The sequence below is a fragment of the Dermacentor albipictus genome, chromosome 5 (assembly GCF_038994185.2).
Source record: "Dermacentor albipictus isolate Rhodes 1998 colony chromosome 5, USDA_Dalb.pri_finalv2, whole genome shotgun sequence".
In the NCBI taxonomy this organism is placed as follows: Eukaryota; Metazoa; Arthropoda; class Arachnida; order Ixodida; family Ixodidae; genus Dermacentor; species Dermacentor albipictus.
This window is the reverse complement of record NC_091825.1, coordinates 152,935,938-152,959,102: the sequence shown is the minus strand read 5'-3', so window position 1 is coordinate 152,959,102 and position 23,165 is coordinate 152,935,938. Positions and strand designations below refer to the sequence as shown.

Here is a 23,165-nt window from a genome sequence, read left to right as displayed (position 1 = left end):
GGATAGGCCACCGTTCACAATGCAAGAAGCTTGTTAAAAGCATGGCACCGATATAAGAAGCTAAAGAAAGAACATCAAAACATGGAGACATGCATTGGAGGGAAGGAAACAGCAGCGAACAAATGGCAGTAAATACAGAATGTATAATCGATTGTTTCTATGCACAAGAAAGCGTAAAGCATAAGCATTTCATAACACATTGCATGGCAAAAAAAAAAACTCTTAAACGAGCACAAGTAGCCACGCCACTAATATACCAGTTTTTGTTTCTTTTTTTTACTGAGACAATTTTTTTTTACTTGCCTGTTAGAAATACCGCCATTCTAGTTCTTCAGCTGTGACGTAAACATGCACACATGACTTGCTCAACAAATCATAATGTAAATATAGCTCACCTCATTGTGCTAACAATCTTCTTATTGAATTAAAAGCACATGCAGTTCGAGAAGTGTAGCTCATGAATAGCCAAGACAGAAGGACAATGGAAAGTAAAGCACTGTATATTATTCTAATGCTGGTATTTATAGGCATTCTAACGCTATCCCTTCTGTAGATCGTCGCGATCGACAGTAAGGGGTGAAGGCGCTATTGCTGTGATGTGAACTACGCTACGCTGGCATAACACAAATTGAGGTTGCAACAAAGTACACATAAAAGCGATAAACAAATGTGTTTTGTCATCAGTGCCCTGCTCAAGCCTTGCAACAAAAGGACAATGGAAAGTAAACCAATGCATATTATTCTAACGCTGGTATTTATAGGCATTCTAACGCTATCCCTTCTGTAGATGGTCACGATCGATTGTAAGGGGTGAAGGTTATTGCTGTGATGTGAACTACGCTACGCTGGTATAACACAAATTGAGATTGCAACAAAGAACACATAAAAGCGTGAAGCAAATGTGTTTTGTCATCAGTGCCCGCTCAGACCTAGGAACACCCTTGTTCTTCGTCAGCATTGCATTTTTTTGTAAGTGGTCGCCCTTACATGATAATCGTGCTTCCTACTACGCTCCTTCAACTGATGCGCCTTTAACTTGACTTAATAAGGAGCTATCTTAGCGATCGGTACCAGCGTGTGTCAATAAATAGGGAAATATCTATGCCCAAGAAAATCAAACATGGTGTACCGCAGGGAAGTATATTAGGCCCTCTTTTATTTAACGTTTATATTAATGATATTTTAAACATAGATCGATCAATAACATGCATTATCTATGCAGGTGACACGAGCTTATTTTTTACAGGAACTAACGTAGATGAGTTGATTCAAGCAGCTAATGAAACTTTAGACAAATTATCCGAATGGTCTTGTCGTAATTCGTTACAAATCAACAGCTCTAAAACCAAGGCCGTTCTTTTCCGCGCGAAAGGAACGGCTTGCAAGTACTCGCATTAACTGCTACTAAATAATTTTGAAATTGAACTTTCAGAGACTGTCAAAACTATTATTAGGTATTATCTTTCATTAACATATACTGTGGGATTCCCACATTGAAGAATTATGTATTAAGCTAAGAAAAGCCCTAGATATGCTAAGGACATGTCAGTCGTTTCTGCCGGTTCCCCATAAAATTCATATTTTTAATGTGCTTTTTAGTTCCCACCTACGCTACTGCCAGTTGGTATGGGCATTTGGAACTCAAACATCAAAGATAAAGTAATATACACTTCAAAAATGTGCATTGCGAGTTGTTGCATATTTAGGCTATAGAGATCACATCTCATTTTTTTATGAAGTTTAAGGTTATAAAATTCAGTGTTGCCTATGAACATCAATTGTTGTTGTCGTTGACGTCTGAAATTCGCAGAAATAGCCTAAACTTAAGAGGTTTGGCGCATTTACAGCCGAACATTTCATTGCGTCCCACCCGAAATTTGGACACTGGTACATCCCCCGAACACGAACGAATTACGGACCCCAAATGTTAAAATTCACCATTCCACAGGTACTCACTATGTCCAAGCTTACATGTCCTTTCAAGATGGGAGCTATTCAACATATTCACATAATCCGCTACAAGCCTAGAAAAATTCTGTCAAAATAACGCACTCCTTTCTCTTTACAGTATGTCTTACTGTTATGTTACTCAGTAGTAATTTTCCTGTCTTTGTCTTTGGTTTTGGTTTTTTGTGCGTGAATGATTGATGTGCTTTTAGTCACTCAAGGGCGCATATAATTATGTCTACTTGACAATTATCGAACAAGTTTTATTGATTTATTTTGTTTATTTTTCTATCATACGTTAAGACTGTATGAAGTTTGCTGTGCTATCGTTCTGCTGCCTTGTACGGATGGGAGGTGGGGCTAATCAAGGTGCATCAGCACAGCTTTTCTCCCACTTTCCACGCCACAACTGTTCTGTGTAAAACACACTGTACTGTTGGTGGGGAAAAATAAACTTCAACTTCATTATCCTAGCTGCAGTACCACCGCAATGTTGGGAACGGAATGGTGCGCGCTCCGCGTCGGTTCCTGGCGTCACGACGCAAAAAACGAGAAGGCCGCGATGAAGCCCGTGCCAGCTATAGCATGCACTACTGTTGGCCTGCACTCGCAGTGAAGAGGATAGAGAGATCGATGTCGCTGGTGCGCTATTTCATGTTACTTTCGGTACTGCCATACTGGGCCGCCTGCAGTGCCAAAGTACTGCAGGCTCTATAGCACCCTAGACGATTTTGTTTAGATAATTTTTTTTTAGTTAATAATATCAGAAAGTGTTAGAATAGGGGTCCCAATAGTTTGGGGCCCCAAAGAGCTTTGCGGGTGTTAGCGTTGGGGCACGCAGGGGTGAAGAGGTTTAGAACAGGGCTTTGCGTTTGCGCTGACAGTGCCACTACGGCGTCAAAAAAAAGCTATTAGAAATATTTATATAAAATGTACCATTTTATGGTAAGAATATTAATTTTTACTTTCGTGTATTCGCGTTTAATTACAATGTAAAGGTTATTTAGAAGTTATTCTGTAAGTAGCAAACAATTAGTTGCCCTTAGTTTTGAGTAACCAACTTTAAGTGCCTTCACCAGCCTAGCTAAGCCGTGTTAGTCCTACGAGCAATAAAATCCACAATCGAATTCGGAATTAGCGGCGTCTAATGAATCAATCTTCATAACACACGCTAGTTGAGAGAAAGCGATAACCGCAGTCACTTCTCCTAGCTTGCGAACTTCACGCGTTACTAAGAATTGAACCCAGTTTGGTGCTAGGTTAGAGCCTTAGAGCCGTCGCTTCGATGGGTGCTGTCATGTTTGTTTACGCAAATCTTTTGGGGCAACTTTTGGAACTCCCGCTAAATCAGTGATATAGTGTGCCCAACGCAAAACCCAAACGCAGTTTGCGTCTCGCGCATGCGCAGTGGCTTCGATGCTATTTCTTTGGGGCCCCAAAACGTTTGTGGCCCGTGTTCTAAAACTCTCTATTGTTACGGGAAGGAAGGGAAGAAGCGTACGTGTATTCACAGATGGCTTTTGATGGTGGAGCCAACATGTGTAGAGCAACGAAAAACCTACTACTCTTCTTTGTCGCCTCCAAGGCCACCATCAGTCTGCCCTTCCCACATTACAGATCGTGACATTACCCCCGTCGCAAAATGCACCTAATTGGTGTGGCTCATTGGTCCGAGAAAAGTACGGTTTCAGACGGTTGATGTGAATAATGTCAGAGAGAGGCGAAGTCACGGTGGCATCCAGTGGAGACACCTCATATGTGAGAGCGGTCACCTGGCGAAGGATGCGGTAAGGGTCGTAGCATCGCGAGAGGAGTTTCTCCGAAAGACCAACTCGCCGAGTTGGAGACCAAACTAAGAGCGCCTTGTTCGTATTCCACATCGTGATGGAGCTGGTCGTAACGGCACTTCTGGCGTGTCTGTGAAGCAGAAAGACGAATGCAGGCAATATGGCGTGCTTGTGTGGCTGTGGCTATGACATCCCGAGTGTACTCTGTCGGCGAGTTGAGTGTGGTCCAGAGCCTCGAAAGGCAAAGTCGGGTCACGGCCAAAGAGGAGATAGACGGGTGAGTAGCCAGCTGTGTCGTGGCGCGAGGAATTGTAAGCGAACGTGGCAATGTGAGTTTGGGTCCTGAATTCCCTAATCTGAATCTCAACGTCTGCAATCTCAAAAGAATCCTCGAGCCAGTCACGGCTTCCCATTTAACTTCCAGACTCGCGGGCTTTCGTGAAAAAGACAAAAACCTGAGTCGACCTGCCAGAGCCCAATGCATCATCGTGGGCACGCTCCCACTCCCACACACGGATGTGCTGCTGCACAGTTAAGCAGGTGGTGCATTGTTCTCGAAACTTGACCTTGCCGACATGTATCAGCAGGTTGAGCTTGCAGAATGAAACAGTTCTCTCGCAACTTTCATAACTTACAATGGCTTGTCCGGCTTCAAGAATGTATGGTTTGGTCTTTGGGGAAAACAAACTCGGGAGACGCGAGAGATTCGAGCGTCCCCGCACAACAAACCCGGCATCAGATTAAAAGTGTTAAGATTAAGTGTTAAGCTAATGCGTCGTTTCACACTTTTCAGGTGTTATGGAGTAATCCAATATATCTATATTTTTCATATAGCAGGCGCTGCTGTAATTTCTCAGATCTCAAGCCTCAATGCTTAATCAAGGCTATATAATTTAAGCACATTTCTAGCTTGTGCATTATGCTTGTGCACTATTGCTGAATTATATTTCGCGCACTATGTTCCCTGCATTATGGTGCATATGTTTAACTTTTAGTCAAAGATGTGCGAGACATAGTTGAAAACAAAGACAGAAAATTTAGGGCCCGTATTTACAAAACGCTCTTGCACTAAAACTGTTCGTATAAGCGCAAATCCCAACCAAATCCTGTTGCTGGACATATGATTAGCGAAGGCGGCCGGCAAAAGAAAAAGATCTCTTACGAATGAAAAGCTTTGGCAATTCTTTATCACACCAGGTCTGCAGGTAACGTTCTTGGAGGTGAAGTAGCTTATGAGTTAGCAATAGCTTGCTGAAAATATTTTTCAGCTCCTCCAAGTCTTCTGTGCGCGCAACTTGGTCGTGAATTGTCGTGTCATAGCGGTTCGTGAAAAAAAAAAGTGTTTGTGCTGCGTGTGCATTATTGTACAAGGTTTTCATAAACTAACAAGCTTTTCTACTGTATAAAACCAATTATATGGCAGAATATCTTTATGTTTTGCATAACACACCGTAAATATAATCATGTATAAATATTTGGTTTCCTGGTTGTGATATACATGCTGCCAAAAGAAAGATCAATTCCATTCAGTTGGGTATAGTGTCATGCATGTATCTCATCAAGCATCGATCTTAAGGGCCTTGTGCAGCTTTTGTCACGTGTGTCTGAGAGATGTATAATACCGTATAGTAATTTTTTTATTCCAGGAAAGGATGATGTCAGATATGTCTTGTGGTTTAGAATCCATGCCGTCTGCCTTCTGGGAACTGTGCTGCTATCATCATTGCCATACGGTTTATGACGCCGAATAGCCCGTTCGAAGTTAATACGTGTTAATCTTCGGAATACGTGTTAGTTTTCGCTGGAACTCGTGCTTGTTGTTCTTTTTATGCACCCGGCGCTTGGGCGTTCTGTCTTGGCCTCTCGCCGTCGGCCGCTTCGTCTAGTGTCCTCAGGCACACAGCATGCGTCCTCCACGTACGCCCTCTTCCTAACAACATGACACGTGAGGACCATAGTGGTCGGCGCCTGGCGCGGGTGGAAGCCCTGGGCCGTCATTATCGGTCGAAACCCGGCACTTATTACGTGGACGCCTCCGGACCCCACCATGGGGGATGGTACACGGCCGCAGTCGTCCACACAGTCCAAAACAGTGACATAACTCATGCGGAGGAGGTTGCCATTTCACTGGCTGCTACCCACTCTGATTCCAAAACAATTATCTCCGACTCGCGAGAGGCCTGTCGGAACGTCGAGCAAGGCTGGGCTCCATACTTAGCCTACCGACTACTTCAAAGTTGCACCTACACCGGGGACCCCGCTCACCGGAACATAGTATGGGCTCCTGCTCATATGGGTCTCGAAGGGAATGAGGCAGCCAATGCCGCCGCCCGCACGCTCTTTCTCCGGGCTTCCTTTCTCGACGCCATAGATCAGCATCTCGAATTCAATCCCACGTATTATTTTAAAGACATTGTCCTGCATTATCAATCTGGCCATAGCCTTTACCCTCGCCCGAGTAAAGGACTATCCAAGACGGAGGAGCGGCTTCTACTCCGTCTCTATACGAACATTCTGCTGTGACCGGCAGCACTCAAACATTTTGATCGTTCTTTCACGGGCAGTTGTCCGCGCTGTGCGGAGAACTCTCCGGGCATCTACCACATGGTGTGGGCCTGCCCATCTAATCCAGCTATTGCCCCTCACCCTAACTCTACTCAGGAGGACTTGGAGGCGACCCTGCTCGGCTGCTATGACCTGCAGGCCCAAAGGGCCTTGGTCGAGCGCGCCCGGGCGGCGGCCGATGCCACTTGGGCGGCCGACGCCACTTGGAGTAACTTGGGTCACTTGGTAGTCCATGGTCCAATGAGTAAAGCATTGGCCTGCTGTGCAGAGGGAACCCGGTTCGAAACCAGCCATCGGCTCAACTTGAGTCACTGAGTATCTACCACTGGCTATGTGCCGCTCTACAAGGAACTTTTCTGACGCCATGTCGGGTGACTGGATACGTGCCCAGGGGCACGTGATATGTGCCGCTCTTCAGTAAACCTCTCCTACGCCAACTTAGGTAACCGAGTATATGCCGCCCTTCAATTACAAAAGATCATATAAAATTCCTCCGGTGCCGGGAAGAATCGAACTCGCGACAGACAATCTTGTTTGTATACATACCTATACACACGTGCACCACGTGCAGGCTTCACGGCAGCGCCGCTAGATTGTGCTACGTGTACAGAAAGAATCGCGAGGGAGCAACCCACAACACAGCTGCATTCACACCTCATACGGAACCGTCTCTACGGAGACTACGGTGAGTTCACTAGACTGCTTCACTGCTACTCGAGTTAACGTCGACATTCATCGTGAGGCGCGTCCTGCCGGATTTTTCCTCCCCCCCCCCCCCTTTTTTTTTTCTTTGGCTTCGCTTCGCACAAAACCGCCCGTGCCTCGGTATGAAGCACTGACTCGAGAGCCCATTCACACTTACGTATGCCTCTTAGTGGTCGGAAGGAGAGTGTAAGTGCACCTTGTCACTCCTGAAGACATTGTTTGTCAAACGTGAACCAGTTCTCATAGTCATGACAAACGGTGTTTATAAGAGAACAGAAAATGCGTGCGCAGCTAGAAGTGAAAAGCTATACTTGGCTGAAAGCTTATGCAATCGAAGTAATAATATTAATAATAAAGCGTCCGCCATGTAGCTTCGCACATTGTTTTTGGTCGCTCTCATTGTCTTCGTTGCATTCATACTACGGTTAGTGGGCACTGCAGTAGAAACAGCGCAAACGCGCGCCGTTACACTTCCGAACGCAAAGCGGCAAGCACATGGAACGTGTTTGCGATGTAATTTAAGCGTGGGGTCGCCCCATGTCTCTACACCAATGCGCAGTAACTACAGCACATCACACATATAAACTACGTGTAACCATAAGCTTGCTGCATTAGGGAGTTCTAAGCTGTCCTTATATGTATTTTATGTAATACCGGAAGATAAAAACGAGAAAGGAAGCAGAGTTGAGTAACAACATCTTGTGGAGGGTTGTTGAAACACAAAGTGTCCTTTTTTTTTATGCTGCTCTCGTCGAAATAGTGTGAAAGGTAGCTGCTGTATGTTAATAATTACGTTGTTGCCGGCGTCACTAGGTCTGGTTACGCCTCCGCGGTATTGCGGAATTGCGTAACGCGTTGTACGGACAGGCTAAAAAGATGCAGTGCGGCGATTGTGCAGTGCGCGCCGCGCCTCGAATACGTTCCCCACATGGTTGCCGCTTAGTGCTCTCGCCCGTTGTCAGCTGCCCTCGGTACGGGCCCTAGGCGTGGTGACGGGTGGCGGCTCCCGGTTGGCCATGACGTCGTCACGCCACAGTCGGGCCCACACGATCACCACGACGAGCACCACGCCGGCCAGCACCACGACCGAGGTGACGATAACGCGGTTCTTGGCCGCCTGCTGGCTTTGGCGCAACTGCTCAGCGATCAGCGGAATGCCCGCGTGGAAGCCGGGGCTCGTTGGTCCGCTACGCGGTGACCTGCAGGCAGCGAGTTTTCAGGACTCGACCTCCGTTTCTGGCATGCGCGTAACCTGCTTCAGTTCGTTATATTTAAGCTTTCGTACGAGGGTTCACATAGTCAGTCCGCTGGTAATTCATGCAATGGTCGACTTTAGTGCAGAACCTTCATAGGGACATTAGAGGGGTGCAATAAGTTAAGGTGCATCTGTAAATTAGACTTATACAATAGCGAAACGACCCCACTTACCACGACATGTGACTTGGTTAGACGGAAACGCGATGTTTCCTCGCCCAACGAGTATGTACGAACCGGCCCAAAACAGTGCACTGTTGGCGTACATTCTCGTGTATGTCGTCCCCTCTTTCCGCGTGGCAAAAGCGTTGTTTCTCCACAGGTCGTTTTGACAGCGTCCACTCAGGTCTAGTTAATTGTCTGCTGGTAATTAAAGGAGGTCTGTATTGAGTTCTAAGGAAACCAATGACAGAACAATATTCGAAATACTGGCCGGGTATGAGGCAATACCTTTGATATTCATAACGTCACACTGACTGTACCGGCGTTGAGCGTTTGACGCGAAAATTCAATAGAGCCTAAATAAATTAATATAGAGCTTTGATAGAAACGATACAAGTGTTAAGTGATCTAGTGTTGGTCAGCGTCGCGCTTGTATAGCGGTTTTAAGCTGTAGTATCTCGTGTCTGAAAAGCTTCTTATGAAGAACCTTTCCTCCCGCTCCACCGCACTCCAGGTGGATTGTTTCAGATGTTGAACCGCATCAGTCTCCGCGATGTTTTAAAAGGATATCAGAAGAGATTGGATTGGATTGTAAAACTTTATTTGTCCAACAGATGTAGGGAAGGCTTTAAGTCTTCCCACCTAGACGACGGCCAGGAGTCCTTGGACCCTAGCGGCGTTTTCGGCCAGTTGGACGGTCTTCAGTTGAGTCTCCGGATCGGAGCTGAGTAATAAGGTCTCCCATTGCTCTAAAGAGGTTATTCTTCCCTCAGAGGGAGCCTGTGGGCATTCCCACAGAATGTGATTAAGATTAGCCCTGGCTTTACATAGCTTACACTGGCTAGAGTACTGACCCGGGTAGTAGAGGCTGCACGACACCGGGCTTGGAAACGAGTTGGTTTGCAGGCGACGCCAAGTGGAGGCCTGGCTCTTGTTTAAGGATGCATCAGCCGGAGGATATTTAACCCGCCCTAGTCTGTAGTGTTGTGTGATCTCTCTGTAGCACACTAAGCGGTCTCGCCCCGTGAAGCCTTCGGCTAGCCCACCAGCTCGGAATGTGAGTCCTCGAGCTAATTCGTGGGCCGCCTCATTCCCAGCGAGGGAGGCGTGCGCAGGTGCCCAGATTATTTCAATTTTCCTGCTATCTCTGCAGGTCTGCAGGATTCTGTTCGCCTCGGGAGAAATTCTGCCTCTGGCAAAGTTCATCACCGCAACCTTAGAGTCGCTGACTATAATTTTGGCCGAAGTACTTGCAATTGCAAGTGCTATGGCAGATTCTTCTCCAATTTGAGAGCAATCCGTTGGAACTGTGCCACTGGCTATCAATCTAGTTTCAGCGCTCGCTACAGCTAGGGCCATGCGGCCGTTGCCATAGTCTGCAGCATCAACGTAGAGCACGTCCTTCGAGTTTTTGAAACGCTTCTCAAGAGCCTCGGCCCGTTTCTGTCTGCGTTCCTTGTGATGGATTGGGTGCATGTTTTGAGGTAGTGGTGGGATTATTAGTCGGTTCCGCACGCTTCGCGGCAGGTCTATTTTGATGCCTTCCTGCCCCTCATAGTTTATGCCTAGCCTAGCTAGGATTTTCCTGCCCGTAGGGCTTCCCGCAAGTCTCTCATACTGCGAGATCCTCACTGCTTCAATAATCTCCTCAAGCGTGTTGTGGAGCCCTAGAGCTAAAAGCTTTTCATTTGCAGTGCGGATGGGAAGCCCCAGCGCCTGTTTTATACTTTTACGTATGATGCCATCAATCTTCTTCTTCTCGAATGACCTAAAACTGAGGAAGGGAGCAACATAAGCTATTCTACCTATCACAAAGGCCTGGACTAGCCTAACTAGATTCGCTTCTCTCATCCCGGACCGCCTGTTGGCGATCCTGCGGATCAGCCTCATGGTCTGCAGTGCGCAGCCGTCTAGTCTCCTTATTGTTTCGCCATTAAAACCATTGGCCTGAATAAAAAGTCCCAGAACTCTGATTTTGTCCACTTTTGAAATGGGGATCCCCCCAGCTGTGAGAGAGATTTGCGGTTCCTCCTTACTGGCCCTGCCTTTCGGCTGGTATAGAAGCAGTTCCGATTTTTGCGGTGAACATTTAAGTCCCCTAGGTCCGACATAACCTTCAACTGCCTGGATAGCTCTTTGGAGGGTTTCCTCTATTTGGGCATCGCTGCCCCTAGCTATCCACAACGTAATGTCATCAGCGTATATACTGTGATTTAGTCCTTCAATAGCCTCCAGTCTTTCAGGGAGTTTGATCATGGCCACATTGAAAAGAAACGGCGAGAGCACAGAGCCCTGTGGGGTCCCTTTGCTGCCTAATTTAATGTCATCCGATTGGCATTCTCCAATCTGGATTTTTGCTTCTCGGTCTGACAAGAAGTCCCTAATGTAATTGTAGGTTCGTACGCCTACTCCCAAGTCCTGAAGGTTCTCAAGAATGGCTTTATGTGTGACGTTATCAAAAGCCTTCGCTAGGTCAAGCCCTAGAATTGCCTTTGCGTCCCCCGTTTCCGCATCGATGATTTGGTGTTTTAGTTGCAGCATCACGTCCTGGGTGGAGAGCCTGGGCCTAAAGCCCACCATCGAATGCGGATAGAGGTCATTATCCTCCATGTAGTTATTGAGCCGCGTTTGAATAACGTGCTCCAAAAGCTTGCCTGCACAAGAGGTTAGAGAGATAGGTCTTAAGTTCTCTATCTGGAGTTTCTTGCCTGGTTTTGGGATCATCACCACCTTAGCGGTTTTCCACTGATTTGGTAGTTTACCCTCTTCCCAGCACTTCTGCATAAAGTTAGTTAATGCAGTTATAGAGTTATCGTCTAGATTGCGTAGCATTTTATTGCTAACGCCATCCGGGCCTGAAGCTGATTTGGTTTTGAGCTTGGCAATCTCCGCCCGGACCTCCGCCTCGCTGATGGGTTCGTCTAGGCTGGAGTTGCCTACGCCTTCATAGTTAGGTAGGGGTTCCTTGCTAGTGTCCCCTATGTATCTCTCCTGTATGTCCTTCATTAGATCTACCTCCGTACCTTCGTACAAGTGAAGAATTTTTTGAAGGTTCTGTCGCTGCGCTGTTTTGCAGCCCTGTGGATCCAGCAGGTAGCGGAGTAGATTCCATGTCCTAGCTAGGCCTATATTTCCATCCATCCTATCGCAGGTGGACTCCCAGTTCTGCCTGGTTAGTTTGAGCGCGTAATCTTCTATATCTTTATTGAGCCTAGCGATCCGTCTCCTGAGATTGCGGTTCCACCTTTGCCTCCTGAGCCGTTTTTCCATGCTGAGCTTAGCCTCCCACATATGGAGGAGGTGGCTGTCCGCTATCTCCAGTGCAGAATCCTCCGTTATCTCCTTGGTTGCGTTTTTAACGTCCTGGCCTAGTTTCTTAGCCCATTCATCAATATCCCTTATCTCACTCCCTGCCGTCTCCCTTCTTATTTCGCGAAAGGCATCCCATTCAACAATTAGCTGGTTTCTGCCTTTTCTCCTGGCAGGGCCTGCGCTCACCGCTGTTTCGAGAATAAAGTGATCGCTACCTAGGTTTTCCTGGGTATTAACCCAGGTTGCATCTCCCACGTTTTTGACGAATGTGAGGTCGGGTGAGGTGTCTATGCTGACACTATTCCCCGTTCTAGTGGGGGTTTGGGGGTCGGTCATTAAGGTGAGCCCCTCTTGCTGTGCATCCAGCCAGAGTTCCCTTCCCTTAACTCCTTCTTTTCTGTACCCCCAGGCAGCGTGTTGGGCGTTAAAGTCTCCCACCACTACCAAAGCTTGCCTGTTGGCAATACGCAGAGTTTTTTGGAGAAGAGGTCCAAATCGGGCCTTCCTTTGTTTCGGGCTGCTATAGATATTGAGAACAAAGAGGCTGCCTTCTTTCTTCTTTGCTGGAATGAGTTCAACAAGGACGTGGTCTACGTTGATAACCTCCGTGTCGTGCTTAACGACTGCCAAGTTTCTCCTGACCAGGGTGGTTACCCCGGATCTTCCATCACCTGTACTAAATGATATGTAGCCCGATAATTTTGCCATCCCCGCAGTTTCTTGTAAAGCGATTACGTCCGGATTGTCTTTGCCAAGAAGGAGCTGCTGTAGGACCGCCCTTTTGCGACGGTACCCGCGGCAATTCCACTGCCAAATCGTGTGTTTATTGTGACTGGCCATGATTGAATTGTGGATTATCACCCAGTGGTATTAGGGTCGCAGCCGTCTGAGAACCACCATGTACTTTCTGCTCTGTTTCCCTCTGCCAGTTATTAATGCTCACCAACGCAGCCCTGTGTTTCTGGCTTTCTTCCGATAGCGCCTGGATGGCTTGGATGACTGATGCGAACTTTGCCTCCCAGCTCGCCTGGAAGTCGTCCATTTTCTTGCACAGATCTGTCATTGTGGGTTCTTGTGGCGCGTTCGCGCCTGGTTTCCTTTTCAGAGGTGGGGAGCGGGTGTCATCTACCTGCATCGCCACAGTGCTTTCAACGGCTGGGTGGGTTCCAATCGTGTTAGCGGTTTTGACTGCGTTAGCTACTTTCTTCTCTCTTTTTAGCATAGCGTTTTCCTTTTCGAGGTCATCTACTCTTTTAATGAGTTTCTCTACCGTGATTCTCATCTTGGCGAGTTCCTCGGACTCTGTATTTTTTGGGGAGACCTTATCTACCCAGCTCACCTCCCTTTGCTTGTTGGCTTCATTCCTCGGCCTTGACGACGATCTTGCCCTGGAGCCGGAGTGGACCCCGGAGCCGGAACGATCCCTGGAGCTGGAGCAGCCCCTGGAGCTGGAACGGCCCGGGTGATCGAGGCGAGGGAAGGAGCCGGAGCGGCTCCGGAAGCCCTCCCGGCTTCTTGATCGGCTTTTTCGCCCAGACGAGGGTGTTTTCTTCGCCTCCTCTTCTTGGAGCTTCCGCTCCCACCGGCGTTTCCTGACGATGTACGGAGTTCGGTAGATCTCGCGACACTTCTTGTTGCCCAGTTCATGTCCCTTTCCACAAAGAGCACATTTGGGATCGCACACGTGTCCATCCGGTGGCTTCACCGTACCGCAGCCGCGGCACTTGACGTCGTCCGGGTCCGGACACACATCAGAGCGGTGCCCAAGATGTCCGCATGCGTTGCACACCTCAAACTTCTTTTTGTAGAGGAAGCACTTGAGGAGCCCGCCTCCATAATAAATCCAAAACGGCACATTATCGTTTACGAAGAGTATCAGAACTGAGGTCGATGTCTTCCCCATTCTTCTGACCCCTCTGATTTTGGGGTTCCTTGAACAATCCAGGTTGTCCAGAATCTGTGCTTCCGTGTGTTCCACCGGGATCCCATGAATAACTCCTTTGCCACTGCCATCGGGGGCTGACAGGTAGGCGTTTACTTCGTATTTTGCCTGATCAACCTGAAGTATTTTTATCTTCAGGTACCGATGCATTCTTTCTTCACTCATGGTGCCCACCAAAATGGTGTTTTGCTTGGTGTTAAGTTGAATAATGTCTTCCTTAGCCTCCTTCAAATTCACGCCCGCAGCGGCTCGAACAATCTCATATATCTTCACGTCTCCACCCAAAGATAGAGCTTTCAATCCTCCGCTCGGTCGGATTATCACCTTATGCAAGCCAATAGGTAGGCGTGGTTGCTGTGACGCCACGGAGCGCAGCGCCAATTTCCTCCCCGCCATCTTGATTGATTTGGTGCTCACGTGGCCGTGGCCGCCATCTTGTCTCTCTCTTCTCTCTTCGGAAGCGCACGCAAGACACATCCGCACGCCTCCTCGTCTTCTTCCACCCGTCATATCAGAAGAGAAAAATAATTGTGAGCTGTATCAGTAAATAAATTTGTATAACGCCAAGAAGTACTAAGAAGAGACGCAATAACAAAAGAGGGGACGCCGCCTTGAAGTCCCCGCAACTAAATCCCCTCCATCCACGCACCACTGCCGCTTTTTTTTCAGGTGTCCTGGTCGGCGGTGGCGCGTGGATGGAGGGGCTTTACCATTTCTCCTCAAAGTTCGGGGATTAACATCTCGAAACTGGTATCAGCCTGAGAATTCATTCCACGTGGATCCGCCTTGTGAACGCTACGGCTAGAATATGGAAATATCAGTATGTACTATAAGATAATTAGTAAAAACATAATTAGTCATTTTTAATTAGTCGATTATGCATTTCTATTTTATGTGCAAATAATGTCCGCCTCTAGGAGTAAACCAGTTCATGGACTAGAACTGTGCTATCTACCACAGGTAATTTAAATTTTATTAAGGTATTTGCTGAAACACCAGGTAGATGGACTACATATTGCATTCTAAAAGACCTAAAAGCTGAACTTATCGATTTGCAAGAACTGAGCCACATTGGCCCGAATTGGAAAAATCTCTGACGTTACGCTGACGTATCGGCGCTGCGTTTCGGTGCGAAAAAAAAAGGGGGGGGGGGAAAGAAACTTCGACCTTCATTATTTCTTCTGATAATCAACCTCTTACCAGAAAATCAACCAGAATAGAGTCTTCAAAGATTATCAGTCGAAATGGCATTTCTGTTTCGTGCCCTTTTAACAGTGCTAGAGATCGAGCTGGTGGCATTCCGCGATTCCGCGCTACGCAGCGTCCCCTTTTAGCCGCGCGCACCTGGGCGACGTGACGACGGGCGGCGAGTAGACGAGGTGTCCGGCCCTGATGACGGGCGGCGAGCCGCACACGTACGGGAAGCCCGCCTGTGCCGCCGACGAAATCGCGGGGCCGCGCTGGACGCCGCCCGGCGACGAGGGCTGCCCTGCAGCTTGCGGAGAGAAAGGGACGCCCGCCGGATCGCCCCGTGCTGCTGGCTGCTTGTCGCCGTCGCGCTCCTTCTTGCGCTTACTCTTGGCCATTGTCGCTTTCGCTAGATGCGGCTGCTGGTCCCCGATACAAATGACCGTCGCGGCTCCTCTCGTTCTTGTTCTTGTCTTCCAGCAATGACCCATGCCCACTACATGCAGTCGGCCAAGAGTTTTGCGAGTGTTTTAATAAGAGTATAACCAAATAGAATTTAGAATATTAGACCTTAGGTTTCCTCCTTCTTTTCCGCTCATTCTGGAACTGGGCTTTTCTTTTATTATTATTGTTTCCCTCGTTTTAGGTGTCGGGATAAAGCTTTATCCCGACACCGATGTCACTAGTTCTTGCAGGCACTGCAATGATTTAGCTAGCCTAGACCATATTGTTGCGTACGACGCAGATGAAAAGCTATATACACGTATATTTACAAGGTAACACGCCGCACTTGGCCAAGAGGCAACAGCCCGCGCTAGCCTCCAATCGTCGTCGTCATCTTCTTACTGCTCGCCTCTTCGTCATTGGAAATACTATTCCGTAGCAATATGCTCTGGCGTTGCCCCTCGTTACGGGGCACAGAACAAATCAATGAGGACAAGTGGCTCTCCGCTATCGAGAGCCCCGATGCCGGGGCGCAACTATGGGCTGTCCAGAGGACCCACGATGCGGCGGTCGGGCATGGCCTGACTGTCCCGACGTGGGAGCGGCCCGCAGCGCGCTCAGTCGCGTACCTCAGGACCTTCATTAAAGTTTTGCATCCATCCATCCATCCTCGTTTTAGGCTTATCACTATTTAATGAGGCACTCAGAAGGACACGTCGACGTTCATCGGCGCACAAAGCTCTGCAGGTGCTATAGCGTTTCTTAAGACCATCGTGCCTGTGCGATTGCCTTTGACCACCAGGACACTTTAAAATTTAAAATAATTAATGGTGGTGGAACGAGGGAGACCGCTGGAGCTAACGTTTCGACAGTGGGGCTTTCCTTCGTCTGGGCGAAGACAAGTTCCCTTATCGGAACGTTGGCTTCAGCCTGAGGGTACCCCTTTGTTCAACCAGTGTCGATCACTTAAAGACCCATCTTCCAGTGAGTCTCATAGTACAGGTACTGCAACGGTCATCCCAACACAACACACATTCTCTGGGAATTCGCACCCCGACCTCCATCATCATCAACCTATGTTTATGTCCACTTCAGGACGAAGGCCCCTCCCAGCGATCTCCAATTTTATAGCTGTACTGCGCTAGCTGATCGCAAGTTATGCCTGCATATTTCCTCACGACAGCTAATTCTCTGCCGTCCTCGTATGTACTTCCTTTCCTTTGGCACTCATTTGTAACTTTAATAAATGCCAATGGACTTGAATAGTAACAAAGAATCTTGAAAATATGTTAAGGACCGCGCAATGATCAAGCGACGAAACGAAAAATTCTAGGCGTAACATTAAGAGATAAGAAGACAGCAGTGTCGATTAGAGAGCAAAGGGGAGGAGCCGATATTCCAGCTGAATTAAAAGAAAAAAAAACTCGAAGACGCTTAAGCTTCGTCTTTAAGAGTGGAACGTGACAGCATTCAAAGATCTCCGACTGATTCTCACGCTTCCCGGCAACTGCAGCTTGTGTAACCGTAATGTTTACGGGGAAACGCTGGCGGCGGACGCGATGCGCGAAGGCGAGCTTTCTGGTAGAAACGCGGCCTCTTGCGTGGGCCGATCCCGGAGGTTGTGCACAGCCACGCCAGAAGAATACATCACTTTCAGGTTTATGTTATTGTTTCGCACTTATAATGTTTAAGTCTGAGATGGTTTAACATAAAAGGTATGCGCTGTCGGTGTTTTGATTCACTTGTGTGTGGGCTGTCATTCTCGAAATTCCGAGGAATAACTTTGTCACGAATGTAAGGTATGAGCAACTTTGGCGATAGAATGTTGTGGCAATATAACCCGCATATACCGCATGTCATAGAGCGAGACGAGTCACATATAAGACCTAGCTACCCACGGAAATTTTCGCTCATGGACAACTCCGCCGAGGCCAGCGCCGACACAGGGTATTCTGACACGCGGGGCCCTTAACGCCATCGCGGTAAAATCGAGCTGGGCAGGCCATGTAACTCGTAAGGCGCGCCGATAACCGACCTCCATGTGTACATACATCCACCGCCGAGTCGGGCCACATCCACCTGGCAGCAACAATACCTGGCCACTTACATCGAATCGGCAACGATGCATGCGAACAGCGAGTTTCTGGACTGTGGGGCTTTATCATTACCATAACCGTGATTATATCCAATAAAGTATAGTTTATCTCTCTCTTGTTTGGCTTTAAAACTGAAAGAACTTGCGTGGCTTTGCGAAGAGCTTTACAATTTACTACTCCTGATGTCCGCATGACCGCATATAAAGCGTTTATTCTCCCATCATTAGATTATGCAGCCACAATATGGGACCCCTTCGCTCGGACCAATATTAACAACATTGAAAAAAGGGGTGTGCGATTCATATGTAACAGCTTTTGACGTTCTTCTGTTTCTGCCCTTTTAACCAGAGCCAACTTGTCACAAATAACCTAAAGAAACCGGTCATCTAAGCTATAGAATTTATGTATCAAATTGTAAAGGGGCACTATAAATTAGACACTTCAGACGTAATAACCTTTTCATCCGGGTATGCCACTAGACAAAGACACCTATTAACAATTGCTCCGTTTCGCACACGTAACAACTTCTTTAAATACTCTTTCTTTCCGCGGTCAATAACTGAATGTAATCAGCTTACTGACACCCAAGTTCAACAGCCTCCACTTACCTTGTTTACATCATGCACATGTCTAACTTAGTACTTACCGTAGGCCTTCTATTTTAGTTTATATTAGTTTATTTTACTCTTATGTATCCCTGTACTGTATTTGTTGGTTGCCTTTTTTGTGATGTTTTCGTTGCTGAGTTAGAGAGTTGTAAACTTGATAGTTTCCTTTTCTGATAAGTTTCAATATGTGCTCATTTTTAATAAAATATTGACGACCTAAATCGAAAATTCGAAACAAACAGTCACTAGATGTTACGTTTTTCTTTCAAATGCAACAAACCTCGTCAAATTTGGTGCAGTGGTTGCTGAGAAAAACGAATTCTCCTTTTACATGTATTTACATAGGAGCACCCGAGCTAAAGCTTTATAGACTATTCTGACGGGCCCCCTCACCGTAGTGAGCGCCATCAAGAAATATAGCATTCAATTCAACGGTTGACAAGGGTCGGGTCATGTCCGATAAAGTTGATAAGGACAGGCAAAGGTTGATAACGATCTGATCGCTTGCGTTAAGTTTGATACCGCCCGGTAAGGGTTGACAAGTGTCGGATTTAGTCAGATAAGTTTGATAACGACTGATAAGGGGTCGTAAGCTTTATACTGGTCGAATCAAGCTTCATAACATTGATACTGGCACCGGACTGCAAGGAGATGAGCAAATTGTAGAATGCTACGCATACTTAGAAAACTCCCAGAGGAGTTTCTATGCTATTTTTTTCCTCTCTCTCCCTTTTCGTCTGTAATAGGCCACCGTTTTTTCGCTAAACCAACCATTGTGGCTACGGCCATTAACCTTATAAGGTCAACAATATTGTAATCCGTAATCTGGGAGCCGTCACCGTTTCCGTTGTGCTGATCGTCTTCCGTCGTTGTCAGCTTTATTGGTCGTCGTCTCCGTGCTGGCTATATCGCTGCTTCTTGTCGCAGACTCAATCCCCCTACAATATTGTTATTTTGTGTTTAAATATAGACGTTTAATCACTCGCTCAAATGGAAACAAAGACACAACAAAGTGCACGGGTAAGAAGTCAGTCCCCCTCGACGGTTCATCGCAGATAAGTGCGGTTCCCACCGAGCAGGTCTCCGAGAAGGCGCGCGTCGGCCTCGCCGAGCGTCTCGAAGTCCGAGTCGTTCTCGATCATGGCGCGTCGGCCGCGGTTGGCCTCCGATTGGCTGCGCCGAGCGGGAGGCCGGCGGCCCCCTGACGCCTCGTCCAGCAGCACGCGCGCCAGCACCACCAGGACGACGAAGCCGATGGCCAGCGCCATGACGACGAAGCCGACGAGCACGCGGCGGCCGTCGCGCTTCTGCTCGCGCTGAAGCTGCTGCAGCACCTGCGACGAGGCTCGGGTCGTCACGCGTCTTTATTCGCGCTGAGCGCTGGTCAGGCGTGCACACAAACACGATATGCTGCAAAGTTGGGCAGCGGGTGACACAGAAGAGATTTGGGGAATACGGAATTCAACCACTCGGTATGTTTCAGGGAGATGTGGTGTGAATTTCAGTGCGACAGATGTCAAAGAACTAAAGTGGGAGACCCTAGAGAGTCGACAAAAAGCACTCCGTTTTAAACTTTTACATAGTATCTATCATTGCACAGCTGGTATACAAAGGGAGATATATATAATGCGAATCCTATCACCGGTCACAACGCGATGACCCCTCGCTAAATGTCCGCGAACATGCCTGAAAGTCAGATTTGCTCAGTATGTATTATTTTACATAAACAATTCGTGGTTGTAATAGAGTGCCTTCCGATGGCGTGAGTGTTCTGTCTAGTGATGTTTTCTTTGCGCTATTGAAGGGAGTGCGCGTTCTTGCTCACTTCGACTACCTTGAAGCCCATGTTAATTTATTCCTACTTTGGAACAACGTTTACATCTATCTTCACAGAAATGCTGCCAAAATTATAATTATTGTTTTAATTATTGCTTTTGCAGCCCATGTTAACATATTTGTGTTGTTGAACTTCGTTAATATGTATCGCGATAGAAGCTCTGCTGATAACATTATCATTTTTCGAATTCTACCCTCCCCCCTCCCGCCCTGGGTAAAGCATAAATAAATAAATCAGGGTTCATAACGAGAATTCATTACTGTCTCCGTCTACTGTTCGCGCTACACATATTTACACCGGATTAATTTTTCTATCTACCCTGCAGAATAAAGTCCACGTTTAAATGGAACACCGTACTATAGTCGCTGATAATAGCAATATAATCAACACTTTTCTACTTTATCGAAAAGAAAAAAGAAAAAGGCTGACAGGACAAATAAGACTCACATAAATGCATTAAAGAGTAGTCTGCCTGCCTTCGTGCTCTTATTTAGCTGTAAATGGTAGCCATATACTAATTGCGTGTTCCTTTAACAGTGGGCCATGGTACACCATTCGTACTGCACTAGGGACGGTCAACCAGGCTCGGTCACTCGCCTGTGAAATTAGTGCAGTACAGGTCTGTAACGTCCTCGTGCGCCAAGGAACCGCGCTTGCGCACATGAGACAGCCACGCCTGCCTCTAGGTGTGCGCAGGTATGAGCAGGATGCAAGTCGCATACCTGTTCCAGCGAGGGACTGACCGCAGCAGATTGCCGCAGCGCTCCTTCTGCGGTGCCGCCGGTCATCGACCCATACTGCGGGGCACCACTCGTGGGGCCTTCGTCCACTGGCGCATCCTGCTTGGAGTCCATGGTGCCCGCCGCTTCCTCTTCTTTTCCCCGTTGGGCGCCTGCTTCCCCGCGCCTGGAGCTACACTGCTGACTTTCCTTCCCAACGATGCTACGTTCCCACTCTACGGAGTGCACGCGCACAAGTGCGAAATAGTTCTCCCAGCCTGTCTACGGCCGCGTACCGGTTCCATTCCCACAACGGGCGCGACAATCGGCCGCTTCCCTGCATGTGAACCTTCGGCCAAGCTGTCTAATTGTCGGCAAGGATTCACTCTGAAACGGCGAAATAGAGACAATGACGTGCGATCGGCCGCCACAATCCCATAACTGTCTGAAACAGCCTCCTTAATTGTAGGGGTGGGGCTATCCGGGCAAAAGCACCATAGTACAGAGTTATATCCACCCGGATACCAGCCCTCTGTGCACCGGCTGGTTTCGCGTTTATCATAAATGCCGAGAATAAATGAAAAGCTTTCTCATCCCGCGAGATAGGACACGGCCGCTGATGGTGCATCTTGGAATGTACTAGAATGTCTTGGAATACTAGAAGGGCAATATGCCGAAGCACTCTAGGAGCACGCGACTAAATGCGTGTTGTTGGATATTGTATAGAGCAACTCACACCGTTCGTATTCTGCGTAAATGCGTATTTAGCATGCATAAGTAAAGTACATAGTTTTCAAATATGAATCGAATACAAGTAGTAAGTATCTAATATAGAATAGTCAAATGCAGACGCATATATTTGGAGCAGGAATATTTGTATCGGCATAAATTAGGTACTATTACTGTACTGACTAGGGTAAAAAAGACAGTTGACTATCACGGAAAAAGGATCAGTTTTGGTTGGTTGCAAACCATCTTCGTTAAGAAAGAATGGCTGCTGTATATGACTAGCTTTACAAAAACTCTAAACAAATGGTTGCCGCAAGAAGGTCAGAAGTTGCGGAAAGAAATTACTGAAGGACTTGCGTCCCGTAATCGATGTAAACGGGCCTGTTGAAAAAAAGAGAAGAAACATCGCAGTTTGTAGCGTAGAATATAAAACTGTTACATGACAAGACTTCCAAAAACACTAAATGACAGACGAAAGTCAAAATTTGAACTCAAATGGCAGAGCGACCGGCCTCGGAAGGCGTCAGTCCCAAGCACGTGGTCCCAAGTTCGATAAGCCGGACCAGGACGAATTTATCTTCAACTCAGAGGCTTTCTTTCTGCGAAACCTGTGCGGGTTTCCTTGAGCTTGTTCCACACTTGGGTGGATGAAAATTTTCACTTTCACGAACCTTCCTCCATATTGTGGGCTTCCGCAGAACTGATTTCTTTTTTCTAGGCCACAGAAAACCTCAGAAACAGATATGAATGGCTGCTAGAACAGTTATGTGGCATATCGGCGCTCGTACTGAGATCGGAGACGGAACATGAGCGCGTGTGTATTTAAGGAACACGTACTATATGTCCCGTGACAGTGGCTCATTTCCACTCGCAATATCCGTCACCGCGTAACATGTATCTGCAGCAGCGAAGCCAGTTTAAGGGAGTCGGCCATTATACAACGTATATTATTAAACATTTGCGTCACTCGCACTGTGAACGCATGTCTCGCTTGGAAGAGAACTGAGTTAGGTCTACACAGCCTACACACAAAAGACTTAGAATTAAACCTAACTTCAGCTAGCTACCTAGCGCATGATGGTGATTACGACGCGGCTATGCTGTATTATGCGTCTACTTTTCTATTTCTTTTGTCACGCTCGCTAGGGTTAAGTTTCTCGTGAGATTTATGGCTGTGCCCGTATAATCGTGAGGATTGGTCTGAATTTGCGAGTGTCCCAGGCAAATCGGTAGAGTTGGCAGGTATGAATTCCATTGATTGATGTCTCTAGGAAAGAAATTTTACCTGCAAATGAAGCAGTCATTACGTGCTATAGGAAGGTACGTACGTAATGTGTCGGTTCTTGATTCTTCGTAAGCTTTCATATGGAAGTACTTCTCATGACTTACTTTTACGTTTAATCCCGGTGTCACACGTACACTGCTGATCTCGATCGGGACCGATCCGGATTGAAATTATCGATTGCGATTGGCTCTCTCGCGTATTTTGTGCAAAGGAGCCAATCACGACCGAGAAATTCGATCCGGATGGGGCTTGATCACGATCAAAAGTGCGCCGTGTGACACCCGTATAATTGCTGAGAAGAGGAATTTTAGTCTATCATATTCGGTTCACTTCTCTAGCGTTGGGAGTTGAGCGAGTTTCCATGTGATCAGTAGGAGAGTGGCAACGACAGTATTTGTTAAACATAAGCCTGGACGGAAGGTGCTGAACTTTGTCAAGTTCTCTGCGGTATGTTTGGTTGCAGGAGATCCAATAATTTTTTTTATCCCACGTGGCTACTGCCTACGTCCGATGTTTCGCCTATCCAAAGCTCTCGGCGCTGCTGGGTGAACCGGCGCACGCGCGTGGGACGAGCGTTCGCCGAGA

General features: G+C 47.4%; 3 protein-coding genes across 3 annotated transcripts; all 3 read right to left on the bottom strand.

The window, feature by feature from the left end:
* Positions 1–7,683: 7,683 nt before the first annotated feature.
* Positions 7,684–15,347, bottom strand: LOC135902388 (uncharacterized). Its single transcript, XM_065432399.1, has 2 exons — positions 15,019–15,347; positions 7,684–8,203 (listed from the first exon to the last, which is right to left on the bottom strand). The coding sequence occupies exons 1-2, from the start codon at positions 15,258–15,260 to the stop codon at positions 7,963–7,965; spliced, it is 483 nt and encodes a 160-aa protein (XP_065288471.1). The 5' UTR covers positions 15,261–15,347; the 3' UTR covers positions 7,684–7,962.
* Positions 9,179–14,173, bottom strand: LOC139060211 (uncharacterized). The gene is made up of 2 exons (XM_070539207.1): positions 13,072–14,173; positions 9,179–12,861 (listed from the first exon to the last, which is right to left on the bottom strand). The coding sequence occupies exons 1-2, from the start codon at positions 14,149–14,151 to the stop codon at positions 12,556–12,558; spliced, it is 1,386 nt and encodes a 461-aa protein (XP_070395308.1). The 5' UTR covers positions 14,152–14,173; the 3' UTR covers positions 9,179–12,555.
* Positions 15,348–18,956: 3,609 nt separating the features above from the next.
* LOC135902389 (uncharacterized) lies at positions 18,957–20,838 on the bottom strand. The gene is made up of 2 exons (XM_065432400.2): positions 20,570–20,838; positions 18,957–19,344 (listed from the first exon to the last, which is right to left on the bottom strand). Exons 1-2 carry the CDS (start codon positions 20,699–20,701, stop codon positions 19,057–19,059), a joined length of 420 nt encoding a protein of 139 aa, XP_065288472.1. The 5' UTR covers positions 20,702–20,838; the 3' UTR covers positions 18,957–19,056.
* Between the last annotated feature and the right edge of the window lie 2,327 nt (positions 20,839–23,165).